Here is a 23,819-nt window from a genome sequence, read left to right on the forward strand (position 1 = left end):
GGTTAATGTCTGTGTGGCTGGTCCTATTGTGTTCGCTTAGAATCCATATTCAAGACTCTGATCTACTGTTTATGCCTCTCCATCTGCTGGGCAGTGAGCAGAGCAGCTGTTCGTCCCACTACTTCCCCCTGACATAGCTAGCCTTTTGTTTTCATTATTAGAGATAGCCCAGAGGGACAACATGAGGTGACATCATGGTCAGGGATGATTAAATACCTTCTTTGCTATTCAGATTGATATCAGGATTCATGATGATGTAGACAGGGCTTTTTGATAGGGGCTTAACGATGCTGCTGAGGACCAACTGACATAAGGGTATATGTACGTATATTCTACTGGCTAATAAACAGTCACATAATTGCTGTTATACCACAGCAGAGATACCAAGTGATGCATCTATATTCAATAATTAAATAATATTTAAAGAGAATGTACATTCTGCATATACCAATTTTCATTGCTGTCCAAATCCTACCACTCCCATGGTTTCGAGATTTGCTCCACTGTTAGTCTGCTGCCACTCAACACCACTCATGATGGGACTGAATGGAGGTCCATGCAATAACAGCACAAATGACTTCCTGTGGTAAAAAAGAGAAAGGCCAAGATGGCCTCTGGCACAATAATGAAAGCATTAGTGTTTATGGGGTGTTGCATGGACAAAACATCTGTTTAAACAACATGCAATGTTTTTTAGGAAATGACCCCATCGAGCTAACCAGCTAGCCCTAAAGCCAATCTCCAATGTTAATGCTGTTAATGTTAATGTTGAATAAAAAAAAATAATTTGAAATCCTACTGTTAAAGGATTAGTAATAAAGGATTAGTAGCATTAGCAGTTTCACATACCACAACATTTCCCTACATTGCTAGATTAAAATCAGTATGTTTATCCTCATGTACTCTTGCATGGCAGTCTTTCTAGCCATCACTAGACCGCCAAAAGGCCAATAGGCAAAGTAAGTATTCGACTGATGCTGCAAATAGCTTATCCCATAACCAGTGACACAGGATGTCTTAAACCTTTGTTCAATTCAGTGCCTATATTTCTCTCCGATAAGCTTGTTTTCATGTTGTTCAAAAGCTTTTCACTGCACAAATTTGTGCATATGCAGAGAGAAATCAGGCTTGTGCCTTTTTTGCCCAATCCACCCTCTACCAATAACATTAGTTTCATCAGATTGAGGGTGTAGAATTTAACCAGGATTTTGGGTATATGCTTTAATACTAGATTATTATGGCTGGATGTACAACCCACACATACAAAGTACATAATAACTATACCATTACTTAAAATACGGTGTCATTCAATCAGTTAGAAAACAATAAGCTTGTCTTACTAACTGGATGGGAAGACAAGAAGATTGCCAAAAATGCTGCAGGCAGCAAGCGGCACAGGTTACCAAATAAGCACAAAAACCATCCCATGTGTGCCTTTGAGACGAACTCATGGTCGGCCACAAACAAATGTTTCCTCTTCATCACTTTCATGGACTATATTTTTGTCTTTCTAGCTCTTGTTCGTCCATTAAAGGTTAGAATCTATATTACTATCGGTCACATTTTGCTGGAAAAAATACCACATTCAAATATGTTGATACATTTTTGGTTTTCTATCCTTAATGTGTGGAAATTTTAACTGGACGTGCGCTAGATATAGTGTTACTATTAATGAAGAGTCACAAAAAATGTCACCTGCCATAACTAACACAGGAATTCTGACTAAATACACAAAGTCACAAAGTGTAAGACGTCTGGTGAAGCAAAGAGAGATTTGTTGCCAGTTGCATAAATATTCATTCATTCATTCATTTTCTACCACTTATCCAAACTTTTTATTTTATTTTATTAGTGAATCCTTATACCAATTAGTCCAAACTGGATAAAAGTACAGCCTCGGACAGGATCGGATTGCCACAATCAATCAGGTCTCTAACCAAGTTACTACAGTACATAGGTGGCGCATCTCAGGCTGAGAGACTTTGTCATGAGCACTTTGGCACAGAAAAAGTTTGCTGGATAATCCTAGTGTTGGGAATGGAAGAAAAGAATAGAGTACACATTTGCTCAAGGAGTCACTTAAAGCCTACAGGTGTCTACATGTCTATAACCGAACCTGTTAGAGGTAAGAAAAAAATAAATCAATCAAACAATGCCTGAGTTTACCAACTTAAGACTTTTTCACTTCTTTTTCACTTTCACATCATGACCTTAGTATTACATGGTTCTAGCTCCCATTCATTCTAAAAACAAAGAGAAACTTTGTCACAATATTATTCTTAGCAGTTTTAAATAATGGTGAAGAGAGACATTCTGTATTAGCTAATAGCATGTACAAATAATTGCAAGTTTATATTTAAATGACTAATCCTTTTTCTGTTAGTTAGTACTGCATAAAACTATGGAAAATCTTGACAATATGGCATACCGAGCTTTTTTATAAACAGGCTGTGGTGTATAGTTACACCATGATGCGTGCCGAGTGCTGCGGTTGACAGTGTGTCAAAAGCATCCGGACATCCATTCACAAAGCTAGCACCTTCACAATGGAGCTCTGTCTAAGAATATGTGCTCGAGCAACAGGAGCAGGACAGGGAAACCACAAGCTGACACTAACCTAAAAATATCAGGCCTTTTTACATGGAAGAAAAAAAGGCCATGTGGCGGTGAGAGCATGTATGAATGCTAAATGAGAAAGTTTTCTACTCTCTAAGCTCTCGCTGAATAGTTAACTTTGTGTAAATTTCCTAGCACACAGAAACATGACCTTCAGTGGCGATCAAACCTGTTGAGTCATACAGTTACCAGACTGCAGAGCACAACAAAGTGCATTCAAAATAATGTTTGAGTATAAGAAGTAACCAGTACAAACAGTTTAAAGCGAGTATTCGAGTACTGAAAATATGAAAGAGAACTACCTGTTGAGAATTACCTAAAGTCCAGAGGAAATTATTAGCAGTCTTTCACTAAAACAAAATTTGGAAAACTAAATGTGCTGTGTTTTTGGTACACGTAATATTTCGCAATCAGAGTAAAAAATATGGGTATTCAAACTTGAATTTTGAACTTTTTTCTAACACTTTCCAATCATTTGTAATATTTTGACATGGCCAGTAGACCAAATCTCCACTATCCATAGAAAAGCATTCTTTATTTTAATTGAGAGTTTCCCCAAATTAGATTTGGATAGTACAGATTTTTTTTTTTAAATCACAAATGAGAAGCACTTTAAGAACTTCATTTACAATTCTGGACCAGAAATCCAGCTCATAAACAACCCCACCAACAACCTGCCCTAAATAAATCTTCAGGATCTATTCATTATAACATAACTGCCAAAAAACAAAATGCCAATAATTTGTTGAACTCACATATTGCTGCTAAGATCACAGCTGAGTGCCTCATTTAAATGTCAATGTTAGGGCTTGGAATAGTCATTATGATAGAACATGGCATTTATAAATAAAATGGCATAATAAATACTTGTCCTTCGTAATACATTCATCAACAGTATCCTCTTATATTTGCTGGAAAAATTTCGAAAAACTTCCGTATTAGCATTTTATCAGTCCTTCATACTTCGTATTCATTTGTGCTTCAGTGCAAATCTCAGAAGGTGTCAGGAGGTCATGCATATAATGCTTTGATTTGTGCCAAGGGTGAACAGGTCTGGAGAAACTCCACTCTCTGCAGGACGTACAGTGGTAATGAGGGAGCCATGAAGATAAACAGTGACCTTGTGACTTGCTAGTGAGCTTCCAAACATCAAAGTGGAAACCTCCCTTCTCATCCGGCACTGCAATTACATGAGACCTGAGTACAGCAGATCTGATATTCCCACAGGAAAAATGCCACCAGAAACATGAATGTTGACAAGTTGGTGAAGTGTAACGTATATGAAAAATCGATTGTGTATCATTATAAGCGCCATCTCGCTGGCACGACCGTAGTTCCCAGATATAAGAATATATCTTCTGCCTTAATTGTTGTTATACAAGAGAGCTAATTGGTCAGAAAGTGTTTACTCAAGTAAAAGATAAAAGAGGTGGATAAGGAAACCACCGTTTCTAAGTAGCTGCTGGGACATGAAAGTGATGACATGAAAAAGTTTGTTTCAAAGACATTCTACAACATTAAATGGAACTATAAATGGTCAAAACACTACTGTAGCTCCTGGGTGGTAATCTCCCTCGGCGTCATTCCCAGACTTATGCTGTAAGAAATTGTCCTTTAAAAAATAAAGCCAAAACACCTTTTCTAAGATTGTCAGAGCTTTTGAACACGTAGCTGACCACTCGAGTAGCTTGAAAGTTGTAATTAACATTCCCCTGTATATGCAAGCCAGTTTTCAACATTGTCACGAACAAAGAACTGTTTGGTGCAATATATAATGACTAGAAAGTAAAAAAGCCTTTACAATTAGCTTTGTTTGAAATAGAAGAAAATAAATATGCTGGGTAAATTGCAATGCCAGGCCTCCTTTTGCCAAAATAGCTATTTCTTGGCTGTGTATAATGATATAAAAATACCAGGCTCTGTACTGAAAGCTACTCTGGCTTATGAGACTAAAGGTTCATTAAACTGAATTCCCTTCTCCTTCAAAAGACTGAGACAAGTCAGATGGACTTGTCACACCAGACTTAATATGCATTCATTAGACATGGCACCCTGAGTGGTCTATTCTTATAAAACAAGGCCAAGCGCACGACCTTGACACCCAAATTCCATGCCTGGAAATGAGTTCAGTAACAGCATGCAGGGCTTAACAAATCAATGAGCACTGATCAAATTAGCAGACACTCGGAGCACAAAGCAGACTGGTTTTCCACACAAGATTTCTGAGGACCAGTTTAAGCTGAACTAAGGACAGTTGTTGTCGTCAGTTGTTCATGGCTAAAAGAGGGTGGAAATACATTCAGAATGGGTTTTGTGGAGAAAACCGTGCAAGAATGTTAAGTAAGTAAAAGCTAGTTGTCCTTGAGGTAATTAGATTTATTTATAGTGTTGAGGTCATTCCCAGTTCCTGCCAAGTCCCCCCACGTTTCCATTCACTGTTCCTTTCCTTTTATCTGATCAACAACCAGTTACACAGCCTTTACAAGTGATTAACAGAGAATAACAGTTTGAGGCAATTTAATTTAATGCCACAAGAATGGAAGCTTTGATATTTCCACTAAATAACCTTTTGGTTTGTGTTTTTGTTGAAAATGCATGCTAGAACACACTTTTTAATAAAAGACGCTCCGCTGACCTTTGCTGCAACTACAGTGCTTAGTGCAATAGACAAAACTAGGCCTGATGGGAGATTTTGAATCTGTTTGTAATTGCATTCGTACATATCTGTAAGTGCTACATTCACACCACATACATGCATTTAAGTACCACTGTCTCTCATGTTTTTTACGTAGATTTTCATCTTCTAAGTTCTAAAGAACTTATCATTTTGTCAACTGAGGCCAATGAATTGTTTCATCAAGCCATCATCCCATGGTCCCATGACCAAGCACCATGCATCATTTATAAGGAACATCAAATTCATGGTTCACAACAACCAATGACCAGAAGCACCAGACTTTAAAGCCTTTCCAGTCAACAGAATCCATAATCCAAAGCATACATAAACCATAAAGAGTGATTACATAATCTGATTCTAAGAATTTCCTTGGTGATACAATAGCTGAGAAATGGTATACTGCAGATATCCATGACAGAGATCCATACCCATCATTTACATAACAGGGCCAAGCTGATGGGAGCAGAGATTTGAATAACACCCTTAGGAAATAACACAAGATAAAATCTGGACTCCAGCCATGTTGAATCAGCTGTTGAAACATCATCAACAACAACATGTCAGTATGCCTGTCAAAATAGTTTTGGAAACACTAAACGATCAGAAAGAAACGGGATAAAAACCCTGCAGTGCAAGTTTTCGTCAGTCCAGCTGAGAATGTGACGTTGTGCACTCATTTCAATAAACAAACTAGGCTCAATTCGCCCTGAGCATTACTCTGAACAGGCACACACAAAAGGATATGATCTTTCAGTAAACATATATTAAATGTTCATTCTTTGAACAGAAAGGGAGGGATAAAACAGCCCACCAGGAGACATCATCAGCATGGATCCTCTGTTACCACGGCAAACCTGGCCTTATTTGTAAAAACAGAAACATGAGAGGCCTAATGCAGGCTTTGGCAAGAAAAACTAGAAAGACTTTACTGTAGTTTTGCAATTACTTGCATTCTTGGATAATTAAAATCCAACACTTGCTTTCTCTGATTTTCTTTTTCTGATGGCATCTGAAAGAGCTGCTCAACATCTCCTGAAATCCCAGCCTTGAATGTCTCTGGAATCAACAGAACTCCAGCTAGTGAACCATATTGTTGTGCTATTGGCAAGCCCCTACACATCGTATTCTTATAACTTTCATCAAGCCCACCTGCAATTGGAAGATCCTCAAATAAAGCTTTTTAAAGGTTTCCTTCTTACTGTACCTTCTGTTTCTACATGCCAATCATCACCATCAGATATGGCATTCCTCCTCTGGCAGCTGTTTTTAAAAGGGGTGTACAATGATTGGTAGGTATGCCAACAAATTAGAAGGGTGGCCACAACATCTGGAGATTACAGGGCTGAATGGTGACAGTTTTAAACTGTAAAACTAGAAAAATAGCAATTGAGAGTATAGTATTGTATGATGTTTAATTGCAGAGTACTTCTAAGATCTAAGACTTCTGGGTAGTATACAACAAATCTAGCCACAAAGCAACATATGGTGGAAACTCTTAAAGAACAAATTCACTAACAATATAAATGTTGAAGTCAGACATCCGGAAGCAAAGTCTCAACTATAAATGCTACTTACATGTTTATGTATAGTAAAATCAGTTTAATGTATGGCGCTACAATTCTGTGGTCTGCCAGAAAAAAAAAGCCAGCCAAGTTCAAAAAGTATGATGAAAAAATTAGAAACACAATATAGGGCAAAATGTTTGTGAACACCATCACATACATGATAAATATCCCATTCCATATTGGGATATGACCCTTTGCTGTTGAAATAACCTTCACGATTCGAGGAAGACTTTTCACTAGATTGTAGGGATTTGTACTACTTCAGCCACAACAGCATTAGTAAAGCTGGGCATTGGTGTAGGTCAAGGAAGTCGGAGATGCATTGGGAATTCCAGCTCATCCCAATGGTCTTTAGTGGGGTTTGGGTGATCAGGCCAGCCAAGGTCACCCAAGGTCAACTCCAACCATAGCAAACCATGTCATGATTAACATTGTGCACAGTGAAAATGTTACGCTGGAACAAGTTTGGGCCCATTTGATCCAACACAGAGATAGACAGAGACAGGCAACAGGTTTGGTGAAGGACAACATGGGTGAAATGGTCAGGTGTAAAAAATAGTTTTATCACATTGCCAATTAAGTGTGACTGGTTTCCGTTTTCTTCATCTGGGTTAGTATGTGAGCATATTGTGCACACGGGATGTGGTAGCTCAGTGATTAAAGTGTTGGACTACTGATCGGGGGTATTCGGGAGTTCAAATCCCAGAGCCACCAAGCTGTCACTCCTAAGCCACTGAGCAAGGCCCTTAACCTTCAATAGTTCATTTATCAATGAGATAAATGTAAGTTGCTCTGGATAAGAGCGTCTGATAAGATGCCATAAATGTAAATGTAAAATGTATTGTATAAACAGAAGAACTAGGGCTGGCCTGAACACCATTTTACAGTGTTCAAGCAGAATATGTTTTACTTAAAACTCCAGTAGCAAAATTCCTATGGGAGCAGGCAGAAGTGAGATTAAGAGAGACCACTCAAGTCCTTTCTTTCTTTAACATCACTCTATAGCTCTCGAACACTGGAAAACCCAAAGGGACAAGGAGTGTGAGGTCAGCAGCTCAGCCCATAGAGATAGAGACGACAGCGCAGGGGTAACTTGAGAGGGCTGACTGGGCGTAGCAAGCAGCCACAATTGAAACCCGAGGACACGGGTGGCCTAAATACAGAAGAGTTTTCCATAGCGCATGCTGTATACTTGCTTTTGAATGTCCTCCCATGTCCACTTTTAGCATTTTGTAAGCAGAAACAAAGACAAAAAGCATTCTTCCAGAAAAATTATAAAATGTATAATTATGTAAGCATAAAAAGTTTATATGCCCAGATGTTTCCTTTGTTCCCTAAAATAATAGAAAAACTTTATTGTAAAGCAAGAATAAGTGAGTGTATACGGCAAAGCTACTTAGACTTAAGCAAAGCTAATGCTTAGTAGCAATACAAAAATAAAGCCTTTTACCCGAACACTTTGATCTCCTCACATTTATATTTAGGTTTTGTTTATCTGAATGCTTTTCCTTTTTGGAGAATCTTTTCTTTCAGGCCTGCCTGTTCCTGCCCAAAACCTGAACCTTGAAATGTACCAGCTCGATTTACGCCCAGCTACATTCCATTCCCTGGTGAACCTAAATGCAGGCTTCTGGTGGGTTGTTTCTTCTTTTGACTTTCTCCATTCAGATCTTCAATAAGTGCCAGGAATCATGGTAGAAAAGGCACCAAGTTTAAAGCTTAACAAGCAATTGGATTCCTTGCATGACTGCAGTTTCTGACTGACCCCCTCGTGTTTTCATCAAGCTCCATCATAAAGAGCTATCAAAACATTCAATTACGGCAGGCCTCGTCAAGCAAGGCGCTCCTTACACTTCCCAGGGGCAATCTATTCAGAGCCGAGCTGAAAAGCAGGGCAGTTCAAGGGGTTCTTTGCAGTGGCTCTGGTGGCACACTACCAAATCCATAATGCTTAGTTTAAGCTGAGCTGCATGGGAATTTGAGGCATCTAAAAGAAGACATCCCATTCTTCATGAAATTCTAAGCATTCAGAGCTCATGAAGATGATAGTTCGGGTGCATGTTAAAATTTAGACCTCTCTCTAAATTAAAAATCTTTTTAATTCTTTTAATTTTATTTAATCAATCATCAGGTTGCAGGAAATTACAAAGAAAATGTTTGCTTCAGGCACACAATGCATTTTTTTTTTAAATATTTATAATCAAACATGACATTTTTTAACAAATAACCCATTTTTATTAGACTCAATATTTAACATGTAATAGTGAAGTGAGATATTTCTCTTTATATACTGATCAATTAGCAGACATACACGGAGGGCAACAAAACAGGCAAGAATGCACTCAGAGCTTTGCACTCAGGCATCCATCATGCATTCTGCATTTTAAGTTCAGAACATGGAGCTTACCCGACATTTAACAGCTTAACTGCATCTATTCAACTACGAACGGAATGTGATTAAGCACGTAAAAATGGTGCCTGTGCAAAACAGGTCTTAATGTCATAAAGAACCAAAAGTCGGACAAATTTGCCATGTAGGGGTTTTTGTACACAGGGTAATCCTAGCAACTGACAGAAGACACACTCAACTTGAATAGCATCTTCATGTTTAAACATGTACCCCTCAATTATGTGTAAAGTAAAGACTTGTACGGACATTTAAAGTCTTGCATAAGGGACCTTGATTGTACATATCCATAAATGACCTTAAAAAAAAGTTGAATTAAAAAAAGGACAGCAGATGTGCTTACAGGCACATTAATAATATGGCATTTATCAGTTTATTCAAGCAGCCATGTACCATACATTAAGCTGGGTTTACACTGCCTGATTTTTGGTTCAGTTGTGCTGTTTTAGACAAAACACTGTCAGTTCAGATAATGTGATGGTGAGCACATCACAATATGCACAACACATGTGACCAAAGACAGCTAACAAAGTTATGGAAGTGTTTTAGTGTTTAATAAAACTTGGATTCTCATCCAAAAACCAACAAAAGGAGGATGCCATAGATTATGCAAAACCCAAGAAATCTACAAAATATGTTATGCTCTTAGACATAAAAAAAAATGCATGTTACCAGAAGTACACTTTGAAAAATTTTCAGTTTATGCAATCCCATTTACTGTACAATACCATATCACAATAGCCGAGGACACAAGCAAAGCTAAGTACATTTCTTTAAACCACAGGTCTACCATTAGTGGATCTTCAGAGTATAATCTGACATGGAGAACGCTGCCAGTGGATCGCGGTTAAAGTGACATTTTTGGGACTCTTGACTCAATCAAATTAGTTTTATTAGCTATGTGTTTGCACTATTTTATCCAGCAACTGAAAGTTTTTTACCCAATACATTTTTGAAACTATATACTGTTGTGTTTGTCAGATAAAACCACAATGTTTTCCAGATTAATAGAAGCTAATGAGTCTGCTATCAGGTTCCAAAATTGCTGCTAGTTTATTATCATCAACATTTCTATTATGATCCAAACTGGTTGGTTGTACTTTAATGTGCTCATGCACAGATGTAGAAAAACAGTATAGAGGCAATAAAGACCCTTTTTTTTAACCTAAAATCAATGTTGTTGTAATTGATAATGATCTTATATCTGATAATGGTCTTAATCTGATTTTAAGACACAAGCTTGTTTTTTTTCTTACTGAATAATCTGAGAACTGCTGAAGTCAGATAAGATTATGTCTAAAGTGTTCCTACATCTTCTACACTATACTCGATATAGGCATAGTAAATCCTAGTAATGCTGCCCTTTACTTGAATATGCATATCGTCCAATCTAGAGTAAGCAAATAAATACTGTGAACATTTTAAAATAGGGGAAACATGTCCTCTTTGACAGTTCTCAGAATACTCATTGGGACATGACACTTAGACGAAAGCCTGTGTCATCATTTCAAAACATTCCCGACAGAAACTTCACCCATGACACTCTCCAGCTCAGACTAAGACTTCAAAGCCAAACAAAAGTCTAGCTGGCCACAATGACCACAGTGAGGGGCCACTGACCTAACCAACATAGGTCATTCACTTGATGGTGGATGGACTGTCTGGCCACCTTGTTGATGGCAATGGTGATCACCAATTCATAAAAGTTTCATTTAGAAAAAAACTGGAAAAGAGCCAACTTTTGCAGACTTTGGCCTCCAGACAGTCTTTATTCCACAGTGTAACCATGATCCTAGGACTGATGGTGAAACTTGTTATTACTGAGAATATGCACTTTGCTCGTTCCTATTTCAAGAACAAGACAAATGCCCACGGAACAAAACCCTGAAGAATAGACAGAAGAAAAAGAGTGATCTCAAATCACTGAGCCATGTCCGATCATGTCATTTGAGAAGTAAACGGACATTTAATTTTGTGTCAACATTATATTTACTTTCGTTGATTATTTTAAGAGCTCAATAATTCTGTACCCTTGTGAACCAGTATGTATTCAAATTGAGCAAAATAAACATTAAAAAAAAAAAAAGGATTTTCCCCCCAAAACCTTTACTTTGAAAATTAGAGACTGCATTACACAATAGAGGTACAAACAAGGTTCAAATCAAACTGTGGCAGAGCTTTAAATGAACAGGACACCAAACCAAATTGGTGAAGGAACCAGATTTAAGCATAAATCAATAGACTGGCACTAGTTACATAACTAAGATCTCATTACTTCCTGTGAGGAAAAACACATTCTTTCAATTAATTTTCAACATAATTCTGTTGCCTATTTCATAAACTGTTTATAGATTAACCAGCAAGAAAAAAGAAATGCACTTTAGCTGCATTTACCATCACAGTTCGTTAGGTTAGGTTATATACAGCCATCAAATGTAATCAATTAAACAAACTTTAAATGACTCTGTGGATCAAACTTTATATAAATCCACCACCTTATATATTGCTATTATTTTCTAATTATATCTTTTTTCAAAAATAACATTAATTCGGAAATAAAACCATGATAAGACCTCCACAAAGTAACAAAATAACACTGTCATCACTCTGTGAAGAATTAACTCTTAATTTAATATCTCACACTAAGACTTAGTAGTTATGTCCTTTATTTAGGGTTTGCGATGTAAAATGAACTCAAATGATCAAGATCTTTGCACAGATTTCTACGAGTAGATCAAAACTCAGCAATTTGATCAACATGGCTGGTTGGTCAAAAAGATCTGGTTTCACTGATGTTTGATGAGTCTAATTGCTTTTCCATTAATTTTATTTGTTATTTGTGTGCTAACAATACGAGTATATTGAGTCGCACATCACAATGCATGGAACAGGCACCAGCAAAAGCGCAGAGGATTTGTTTACTTCTTTGTGCAAGAAGTGCACTTATAGTCATTGCTCGTTGGTTTGAATATTCACTCAGCATCAATCTATGACCACTTTGGGATATCACATCATTTCGAATAGAACAGAAAATAAATAGCATTTTTTAGAAATATAAACTATATTGGGGATCAGGCTAGTCTGAAACCTTGTTTGGACCAAACTGGTCATAAAGTGCAATGGCTAAAAGCATGAAGAACGCTATTATTTAACATGAACAACCGTAAAGGCAGGCTTGCAGTGACGGCATCAACAGTAAAAGTGGAAGTCATTTCACCTGGGTAAACATGGAGCAGTTTTACAGCCTGCCAGGGTGCCAGAGGTGACATTTCCCTCATCCACACACGTGATCTTTGATCTCCACATGCAGAGTTTTCTCAGTGAGGTGATAACTTGGACAGACTCCAGCCAAATGGTCACAGGGGCCTACTTATATTTGGGATGTTTGTGAAAAACGCATCTGTTTAAACAAGCTTTCTAATAAATTAGCCTGATCAGTACACTTCTTAACTTCTTAACACTTGATGCTAGTCAGGTGCAAGCTACATAGCTAAGAGATAACAGGCATAGCCTCAAAAACAGGTTTCGAAGCATCAACTACACATTTATGCAATTCAAACTAGCACTGTGAAACAATTAACTACTCACACACACAATTACAAAAACCAAACACAAAAGCATATGTTTTTCACCATCACCATCCCTCTGATTCGGACATAAAAGCTGGAAGATTTTTTTTTATCCATTCTTAAACGCAGTCTTTCATTAGGTCCTTAAGAAAGCATATTTTACACTGAAAACCATTATTTTTATTTATTTATTGTTTAAAAAATCCTGATTCTCTCTGTATGAGCCAAATTTCATCTCTAATGTTCCAACATTACAGGACATGGCTTGCCCAGATTTGGATGTGGACTTGTTCCCATATTTCTACTAGAGAAATTGGCAAAGAAAGAATCCAAAAATTGTCTTCTGATGAAACACTATGAGAATAAGGGAGTGCGGTCCCACGCTTCAGATGTGCGCAACAAGAGGCTTCATTTTCTCTGGCGATAACATGTGAAAGTCGATGACAACCCCTTTCACCATCACATAATGATGTTTTTGTTTAGTGCAGGTCTCACACACACACACACACAATGTTCCTCTGTCTCTGAGCTGAAAAAAGAAACATGTCCAAAATGTACACCAAAGTCAAAACACAACCATCTCTATGAAAAAAATGATCTAATTTCAGGATTCAAATATTGAATACAAAAGCACAACACCAAAGACATGCATATGGTATCTATTTTAGAAACCACTACTATAAAGAAAAGCATAATTTGCCTTTAACACATCAGGTATTTCCAGTTGCAATCATTTTGAGATCAGTCTTGAAGAGAAGTGGACAACTTCCTGCAAACGGATGGAAACGCACTGTAAATCACATCCTCTCCAGGGATATAAAGACGCTGAAGGAGTTCCTATTGCTCTCAAATAACAGCCATGAATTTCTTAAGCCTCTCTAGGAACATTTATAAATAAATCCAGGAAAACAACATTTTACTATATGCTGCATTATAGTATACAGTATTTTATTCAGTCACTCACTTTTAGTTACTGTTTTCTCCTTGTCAGGGTCACATTGGATCCAGTGTCTATCCCGGGGACACTGAATGTTCACTTCTAGAAGCAAGTTACCAGAGCCAAGCTACGTAATGACGTGTTTCTGGGAGGTGGGAAGAAACAGCAGAACCCAAACGAGCACACACACAGGAATATAACCAAACTGTGCTCAGGAATGAACATAGGACCCTGATGCTTCCCTTAGTATTATATTATCACAAATTATTAACATACACTAAAATACAGGTTATATTTTAAAGATTAGAATATTCAGGAATTTAAATTGCCGTTACAAATGTTGCCATATTTCTGTCTACAAAAAATTAAAGCACATGGCTTCAAAAGTACTACAGGTTCAATACGTCTTCAATACAGGTGAAGTTAAATACACCAAGATTATTTTAGACGTTGTTTTATGTTAATAGGCAAGTCAAATTGTGAAGTGGACTTGAACGCACGCTAGCGTTCACTGTTACACTGTCATTTAAAAGCCTTTTTAGGCAATTCAATAGGAATAGTTTTCATTCATTATCTGCTCAACACTCTCATAAAAAGTAAATCTCTTGTTCACTTATGTGACTTTCATCTGAATACACTGATATAGAGTAATGTTTAAACTAAAATAAATGAACCACAATGAGTAAAGCTTGAAATGTACACCCCATTCACGTTTCTCAGGAGACCATACATGATAACAGCTACATGTCAGTTACACTAGTGATAACAGTACAATCCATTTGTATTGTCATTTACACCCTGTATAATGAATGACAATGAAATTGTTTTCATAATAAAAGTTTATAGCCAAGAGTGTTTTCTAAACACTTCCATGCATGTCTCATGTAAGATATTTCTATATTACTGGAACAATGAAGGGTTAATAGTCCATTCTGCAAATGAGGATTTTTCTTAAACATTTACAGCATTTGGCAGGCGCCCTTATCCAGAGTGACTTACGTTGTCTCATTTTTTTTGTACAACTGAGCAATTGCGGGTTAAGGGCCCAACAGTGGCAGCTTGGTAAACCTGGGATCGAACTCACAACCTTCCGATTGGTAGCCCAACACCTTAACCACTATGCTACCACATGTCCTGGTTTTAAACACCAGATCACACACTGACTGTATTGAACAGCTGTTACTGCTTTCACCAACATAATCCAACAGAAATAACCCAATCAACATGTAAGCACCTTAAGCCTATAATGGCCAATATGCGAACAGGTGTGTGTGTGTGTGTGTGTGTGTGTGTGTGTGTGTGTGTGTGTGTGTGTTTGAGAGTGTGTGTGTTTGAGTCTGTGTAAGAGAGATATAGAGACAACAGGGACACATAAAAGCACGCCACAATTCGAGCAACACAAGCTCGCCATCATATAACCACTCAAAGTGCCAGGAATTGTTTTTTGTTTCAAACCAAATTTGGAATCTCTGTATTTTTGTTGCAAAAATGCAAATTATTTTATAACAAAACTGAAACAAAGAAACCCAAATGCTATTAGAGAAAGAAAACACTAATAAACAAAGCAAAATAAACTCTACACCTTACACACACTTACGTAAAGTCGAACAATGTGTCAAAAATAAATGGTCGTTTTAAAGTGACATTTAAAACATAAATAAACTCACTGCTTCTCCAAAGGCGCGTGAAGTTGCGGTTGAGACTCGGTTCGTCTCAAACAGGTAAATGGCACAGGTGCGCTCTTAAACCCAGCTAAAGTTTTTGGTTTTATCAGCTTTCTTTGCAATTATAAAACCAAGTAGTAGTCTATATCTGTAGAGGTCTACATGTCTTTCCCACTTAGCTCTGCCAGTTTTGCATTCGCAGTCCGCCTGTCCAGTGAACCGACTCCTCAGAGCGCATGCGCGCAACTAGGCATTGTTGGTTCTCGTGCAACAGCGAACATGGCGTGACGCGCACGAGCTCAGGTGCTCAGATTACTCTTACATAGAGAAGCAACTTGTTTTCTCTTATTAAGTCTCGTTACATTACAAATCTCTGTGTAAAATATGTAGAATTAGAATATTTTTACTTTTATTTTGACCAAAATATTAAAAATTTCATCAGGTTGGTCAGACACGTGTTTGTGTAGATAGATAGATAGATAGATAGATAGATAGATAGATAGATAGATAGATAGATAGATAGATAGATAGACAACGTATGTATTCATTCATCCATTTATAAATATTAGGCCGAATGTACAATAGGGTGTATATATAGATGCACTTAAATAAAATAGTGCAGATGTATGTAATGCACAATATGTGTTAGAGAATGAGGAGTATAAAAAAATACAATATGTAATATTTATATGTTACCAGTACACAGAGCCGTGCTGCTGTCCACATCAAGCTAAATAGGTTATAGTGACATTGGAAATGACCTTTTCACCAAAAGTCAAAGACTGCAAATGAACTGTGACTGTTTTATATTCTTCTGAATGTTTTGGGAGTTATTCTTAGTTAGTTTTTTGGGAAGGAGTCTTACTGATTTTTTTTTTATCAGTGTACAATATATCAAATATGCATTTAAACCAAGAGAAATTATCTTCTTCTTCTACTTATTATTATTATTATTATTATTATTATTATTATTATTATTATTCTCTATACTTGTACCAATGTTTTAAAATGATTACTTTTGAATGTTTTATAAATGTATTCTAATTGTTAACATTTTTTAAGAAACTGTCCTTGAAATTGTCCTATAAACTCTCCGTGTACATGACACAAGACATGTATTTCTAAATCCAGGCAAACATTAACTTTGTTCCAGTCAGTCTCACTCTAATGCTGTCTTAATAGCCTTCCTAGGTGATTGCTTTCAAAAATAGTCTGCCTTTTTTTCTGAAAGTTTCCACCAGTAAGGAATACTCAATGACATAAAATAATGTCATTGTTTATTTTCTATTCTTAAATTTTGCTTTCATTTTTACACCATTTTTAAAACTTATGTGAGCTTTAAAATTATTTGGTTTCAGTGTTGTGAACCTATACACAGAAAATCTTTAGGCTCGTATATAGACTCTATACAGTAAAGATCTGATTGGGAAGCTCCTTCTCTATTAAATATTCACTGTAGTTGTCCTCTTTTCACTGACTACCAAGGGTGTTTATAGTGTTATATTATTCTGTTATATTTTGGGTTTTGATAATGATGCAGAACCACATTATGTCTTTTCTTTTAGCTTGCAACGCTGAGACATGACATTGAATATTTTGAAGCAGAAGCAAGACACCGCAGATTTAACTTTTGCATTTTATATACTTTTGGCTGTTTACCATAAACATTATGTCTTTTTCAACTACTGTCTAATGACATAGTTCAAATAGATATTCTTTAATACAACTAAGACTGTGTGCCTTCTTTCCTATAAGGGATTAATGAGGCTTATCTTAAGTGCACTGGATCTTACAATGAACCATTATAATCCTTATAGAGAAGAGATCCTGTGTTAAACCCTAAATACAGTGTTAAAACACACTTGTGTGTTCAGTATTACCTGTTTATTCTGTTAACTTTTAAAGAGATTAAAAAGGACACAACTTTGTAATTTATGTTGTTTGGCTCATAAGATGTAACTATGCCAGCTGACATTTTCTAAATCTGGATTATCTCTAGGCTTTTTCACCAAATGTTTTTTGTAAGAGCAAATAAGTTTTGCTTAAGCCTGACATCTAGTGTCTAAAGAAGGTTTAGAAAAATCATAACATACTAAAGATCTAGAAGCATACAGCTAAATATCATTGTCCACCATGATGTAAATGATGCATAATTAGTTATATTTTAATGGATAATTGTTTTTATTTATCTGAATGTACTATACATTTTAAAAATGGGTTTCTGATTTTTTTTTCTTCTTCAGCAACAACAAACATTTAACTTAATAAAATCTTTTTGTTGGGAATAAATTGATTCTATTGATATTTTATACTAATATTCATTGTGTTTGAATTTCATTTAAAAGACATGTTGCTCTTTTGTATGTCATGTTTTAGATATGTGTATTTTCTTGTATTTCTGTAGAACGTGTTCAACAAAAATCCTTTTTAAAGTTTTTTATATATCGATCATCAGATGCTTAGGGTTTCAGTATCACAAAAGAAAAGCGTATCATGCCATCTCTATTATTATTATTATTATTATTATTATTATTATTATTATTATTATTATTATTATTAAATAAAGGATATTCGGTGCCGCTGTTTTGCTTATGTCTGTGTTTAATGAACTGGTGTAGGTAATATCTCTACTCTAGGATTAAAAAACCTGTTACTTTTAGGAGATTCAATGCAACTGAGTGTCTCGTGCTCAACCTTTAGATGCCATAAATACGTCATTCAACGAGATCATTTATATATATTTTTATTATTACTCTAACTCTTTAGTCCCAACAAGTCTGTTTAATTTTAGAACTATATAATGCGTGACGCTGACAATAACACAGCAAACATCAAATCAGTATGAAGGTATCTTTAATAAATCCTAGGGGAATTTTTACAACACAGCATTGTATATGTAGCTCGAAACCACGCCCCCTTGTACATATCCACGCCCCCTTGCTGTTTCTACACTTTTGATTGGCGTGAAAGCCACACGCCTTTTTCCCTGGTTAGTTCCGTGTTGTAAATGTAGCAGAAAAACAACATTTGTAACTTCTCTTGTTTATTGTTCTCAGAGCTTTTCGTGTGTCTTTTCTTCCTTCATTGAACATGTCGGACCGCGCCGCTTTCGATACCAATGCGATCACTTTGACCAGGTTTTTGTTGGAGGAAGGAAGGAAAGTGAAGGCCACAGGGGAACTGACGACCCTCCTGAATGCTATGTGTACAGCTATTAAAGCAATATCCAGTGCTGTGAGAAAAGCAGGCATCGCTCACCTGTAAGTTATTCACTCTTATAAAAGTTTGCATTTGCCAGTGTTGCTAATATTTGTGAAGAAAACTTCCACATATGCATGAAATGCTTTACCTTCCCTGTTGAAAAATCCAGCTTGATCTGACCAGATCTTCCTAAAGATTTATGACAAGATCTTCCACAAGATTTATGACCAGATCTTCCATAAGATTTATGACCAGATCTAATAGAATATTTATTACCAGATCTTGCAGAATTTTTATGACCAGATCTATTATAACATGTATGACTAGATCTAATATAACATTTATGACCAGATGTTCCAGAATATTTATCACTTCTGTAAAGCTGATCAATAATTGTTTGAGATTTTTAATTGCCTTTGGGTTATTTGGGAATTCCTTAAACTACAACTTAAAAAACACTGAATTAGACAGTAATAGGCAAAAGGTTAAAGGAAACCGGTTGCTGCGGGTAAGCAGAATAAAATGCGGTACAGAATAACCATGAACATGTGCAATTGTAACTATATTGTAAGTACTTTATCATGCAGTACTTAGGGAACCTGCACTAGCTATGAGGATACAGTGCTGTATTTCAGCATGTTTGGTAAGTTGCATAAGGGTAGGTTTCAATAGAGCACTTGTGTAAATATCCTGTTTGTAATTCAACCTGGTGAAATTTGCACCAAAAACTGTACTGATGAATACAAGACATCGCTCCACAGTGGAGTATTTGTTTTTTGATTTCCTTGTTTCTTTAAACTTTCAGTTAAAGTTTAACATTCGCAAAACTCAAGTATGAATACACCAATGGTATTTTGTTCATTCAGCTTGTTCAAATGTTAAAACCTGTTGATCTTGTTATTGCATAGGTACGGCATTGCTGGCAGTACAAACATTACAGGGGACCAGGTGAAGAAGCTGGATGTCCTTTCAAATGACCTGGTCATTAACATGATCAAATCCTCCTTCACCTCCTGTGTGTTGATCACTGAGGAGAATGACAACGCCCTTATAGTGGAGCCTGAGAGCAGGGTATGAGCAGGAGAATGAGATGATACCTGGTCTTCATTGCTCAAAGCAATATTGAGTAAAATATTTCCATGTATTGTTTCCAAAGGGTAAATATGTGGTCTGTTTCGATCCTCTGGATGGATCCTCCAACATCGACTGCCTGGCTTCCATCGGGACCATCTTCGCTATTTATAAAAAGGTATAATGTCAATGTCAATTTTAATTGTATAGCACTATTCAAACAACACATGTTGACCAATGTGCTTTACAACATCTAAGTATGAAAAAGAGATAAATACAATTTTAATAATAGCAATACACACATCAACCGTAATAATAAAAATATTTCAACAAGAGGGATATGTCATGGAAAACAAGTATGTCTTAAGTTGTATTTTAAATATGTGTACGGAATCAGCATCCCTAACGTACATGGGTAAGCTATTCCAAAGTCTAGGTGCTACTGCCGCAAATGCACAATCCCCTTTCCGGCTTAACTTGGTCCTCAGAATTTTAAGTAAATTTTGAGTTGTTGATCTCAATGCTCTTCCCGTTTGATGTTCAGTTAACAAATCTGATAAGTAAGATGGTGCAAGGCCATGCAGAGATTTATATACTAGTAAAAGTAACTTACAATCAATCCTGTACTGTACAGGAAGCCAATGCAGGGAGACCAGGGACGGAGTGATGTGTTCATGTTTTTTAATATTCATTAATAATCTTGCAGCAGCATTTTGAACCTTCTGCAGCTGTAAGATAGAGGCATGACTAATTCCTTTACAAAAACGAATTACAATAGTCCAGTCTTGATGATATGAGAGCATGAATTGCAATTTCGAAACTCTTAAATGTCAGACAAGATTTCATCTTGGCCAGATTTCTCAGATGAAAAAAAATAGACTTTACAACATGATTTATCTGTGTGTTCAGCTTCAGAGAGCTATCAATAAATACACCCAAGTTTTTAACATCATAACATAATATGAGTTAATGCCATGGGTTTGCAATGTGTGTACTCTATTAGTAATGTAGTTATTGATCTTAATTGGGTTTTTGAAGTTGCTGTACAGAAGCATTGACTTTCCAAGCTTTCTCAAAGCTAAATAATCAAGCATCCTGTCATAAAATCAGAATTTATCCAGTAATATCCAGTAATCTCTACATATATCCAGTTTATTTAGTAAAACATTCTCACAGATCGGTCTTTCCTAAGTGCACAGATGACGAGCCAAGTGAGAAGGACGGTCTGCAGCCGGGCAGAGACCTAGTGGCTGCTGGGTATGCGCTATACGGCAGTGCAACAATGATAGTGCTCTCAACTGGCCAAGGTGTCAACTGCTTCATGCTGGATCCTGTGAGCAAAAAAAAATGTTCTTAAATATACACTTCATAGTTAAGAGCTCTTTGTGTTGGAACAAATTCTTGGAAGGAAATACAAAGCTATACATGTACAATGACCTTGTGTGAGCATATTTTTCTCTTTATCCTTGGCAGGCAATTGGGGAGTTCATTCTTGTAGACCGAGATGTGAAAATAAAGAAAAAAGGGAATATTTACAGTCTCAATGAGGGCTATGCTAAGTTTTTTGACCCTGCTGTCACTGAATACATACAGAAGAAGAAATTCCCAGAGGTATAGTATGGCCTGCACCTGGGCACAGCTTTAGCAAACTTATAAGCAGATTGCACTGTGTGTGTATGTGTGTATGTGTGTATGTGTGTATGTGTGTATGTGTGTATGTGTGTGTGTGTGTGTGTGTGTGTGAGTGTGTGTGTGAGTGTTTGTGTGAGTGTGTGTGTGTGTGTGTGTGTGTGTGTGCGCGCGCATGCGTGTTTGCACAGAATCCCATGGTCACATGGACACTGCACCGAGCAGCAGCTTGAGTACTACTTAATACACATTCGCTTACAGTTGTAGTAAAAGCAGCACGCTTGATGGAAAATTTACACATGGGTCTTTTCTCCCTATTCTCCATTTTTGGTTTTGAAAATAAAGCAACGCAACTAACCAGCATGTGTTTTGTGAAATTTGTGCATCTGTCAACCACGGATACTTCTGTTTTTTTGTTAGATGGCTTGGTTGGATTGGGTTGCCACATGAACCTTTCAGAAGTCTATATGCTTTTCTAACTACTATAGCAAAATGCAGTGTAATGTTAATTGGGGTACAAGTCCACCCATTGCAATACACCTTAATTAAGTAAAAATAAGTTTTTTGCTTCAGTGTTATGTAGTCTGCTCAGATAAACACTGGTCTCAAAGCCATTCTATATCTATGTATAGCATCAGCTACATGTTTGATTGAGGTTAATTTTTGTTTACTTTTAAATACACCACTAATCCTAAGTTTGTATTCAGCAATGTAACCTGTTTAATATCACTTTCTGAAATGTAATTTATTTTGATTTAGTCAAGAGACTGATGCTTTTTTGTTTTCTCAGGTTTATTACTGCAGGTGGCTGATGTGATGTAGTTTGTGTATTTCCACAGGATGGCAGTGCCCCCTATGGTGCACGCTATGTGGGCTCCATGGTAGCAGATGTGCATAGGACACTTGTTTACGGAGGCGTTTTCCTTTATCCTGGTAATATGAAGAGTCCTAAAGGAAAGGTACTGTATAATGAAAAATTGTGTTTTTAAGCTACTTTCATTGTAAGAGTGTCACACCCTGTAAAGTCCACTGAATCCACAGAACAGGACTCTGGAATAAAATCAACATTGGCCTCTGATATGAGATTTGGTTGCAAAATGCTTTAAAGGTGTGGTATCTGTTGTTTGAAAGCCAAATGGGTCCCACCCCTGCATTGATAGCTCCGCCCACACACACATACGTAACCCATGAAAAAAAGGTGCCTTTATCATAGCTGAAGGGAAGAACAATACGATTGCAGATAAACAAACAAGCAAAAATGACACACAAGCATAATCATGCAAAGGACGACATATATTAGTTCTGTGAAACAAAGCAAAACCAACGTTACTCACCTATCGAGAGGGAAAAAAGCAACATCGGCATCCCATCGCAGGCCTTGCCGCTCCTTCAGCGCTGGAAAGCTGATCCTATATTAACACGGGTCCTACTTCTTGCCTTATCGTAAACCTTTCTTTGCTTTCTTTCTTTGTTTTTATCCGCCATGTCAATGTTAAAACCGCTTTCTGCTAATGTCACACATGTACACTGAACACTCTCTCCACCCATATTGACAAGACACGCCCCTTTCTGCTCATTGGCTACACATTAGTTTTGTTTTCTGAAGCATTTCTCAAACAACAGAGACCCCACCTTTAAGCAATGTATAATTTTTGGTCAGCTGACTCCAGAGGCATTTATTTTGACTTTTTATCCTCTATGATGTTGTTGTATTGTTCACATTCTAGTAAATATCAAGACTCTGAGGAGAGTCTGCTGATATTTTTATCACAATTTTGATATTTCTTAACATTATCATAAATGTACAATATTTAATTAATGTTTAGTTAAAAGAATGGTAAGAATGATTTGATTTTCTGTGACGTAGCTACGACTCTTGTATGAGTGCAACCCCATGGCCTTCATCATAGAGCAGGCTGGTGGAATGGCCACCACAGGTGCCATGAATGTGTTGGACATCCAGCCTGAAAGCATCCATCAGAGGGCTCCGGTGGTCCTGGGATCCCCAGATGATGTTAAAGAGTATATCTCCATCTACCAGAAGCATCACAAGTGAACAAATCTTAAAACTTCAAAACCTAGAAAGAGACCAAACATCAAATTCCAATCACTCTTATTTTACATAAAGTCTATCACACTCACTTAATGTAAATTCAGTTGGTTGCAAACCAAAAATCTACTCAGGACTAAAACAATGCTTAAACAAAAGCATACTGTACTCCAAGAAGTGCCATTGTCATATTTGCACTCACTACAAAATGTTTACACACAAAAAAAAACGTTTTATGTCAATGCAATGAAAATGAAGTGCCTTTTCTGTTTCAGTTTTTTATTTTTTAAAATAATAAATTCAGCTGTGCCAGAAAAAAAGGTATCTGTAGTTGATTTCACTTGTGTTAAGGGTTTTTAGACCATTATGAGTTTCTGTGTGTGATGAAATAAGAAGAGAGCAATGAAGACACATGCACACTGCATTACAGAAA

The 23,819-nt window shown here is 36.8% G+C and overlaps 2 protein-coding genes and 1 long non-coding RNA gene across 4 annotated transcripts in view; 2 read left to right on the forward strand and 1 right to left on the reverse strand.

The window, feature by feature from the left end:
- Positions 1-15,570, reverse strand: part of kank1a (KN motif and ankyrin repeat domains 1a) — a 44,462-nt gene extending 28,892 nt beyond the window's left edge. The window contains exon 1 of one of the 2 annotated variants that reach the window (XM_027138453.2): positions 15,439-15,570. The gene's annotated coding sequence lies outside the window, so the exon portion shown is untranslated. Of the gene's footprint in view, positions 1-13,798; positions 13,911-15,438 lie in introns of those variants that run through there. The other variant, XM_027138455.2, reaches the window with a different exon arrangement.
- Positions 15,571-15,601: 31 nt separating this feature from the next.
- On the forward strand, positions 15,602-17,366 carry LOC125145598. Its single transcript, XR_007143998.1, has 2 exons — positions 15,602-15,738; positions 17,001-17,366. It is a non-coding gene; the product is annotated as an uncharacterized LOC125145598 (long non-coding RNA).
- A 1,054-nt stretch (positions 17,367-18,420) lies between these two features.
- fbp1a (fructose-1,6-bisphosphatase 1a) lies at positions 18,421-23,708 on the forward strand. The gene is made up of 7 exons (XM_027138595.2): positions 18,421-18,695; positions 19,545-19,707; positions 19,793-19,885; positions 20,900-21,040; positions 21,181-21,318; positions 22,176-22,295; positions 23,204-23,708. The coding sequence occupies exons 1-7, from the start codon at positions 18,526-18,528 to the stop codon at positions 23,390-23,392; spliced, it is 1,014 nt and encodes a 337-aa protein (XP_026994396.1). The 5' UTR covers positions 18,421-18,525; the 3' UTR covers positions 23,393-23,708.
- The last annotated feature ends 111 nt before the right edge of the window (positions 23,709-23,819 follow it).

This window comes from Tachysurus fulvidraco, chromosome 9 (assembly GCF_022655615.1).
Source record: "Tachysurus fulvidraco isolate hzauxx_2018 chromosome 9, HZAU_PFXX_2.0, whole genome shotgun sequence".
In the NCBI taxonomy this organism is placed as follows: Eukaryota; Metazoa; Chordata; class Actinopteri; order Siluriformes; family Bagridae; genus Tachysurus; species Tachysurus fulvidraco.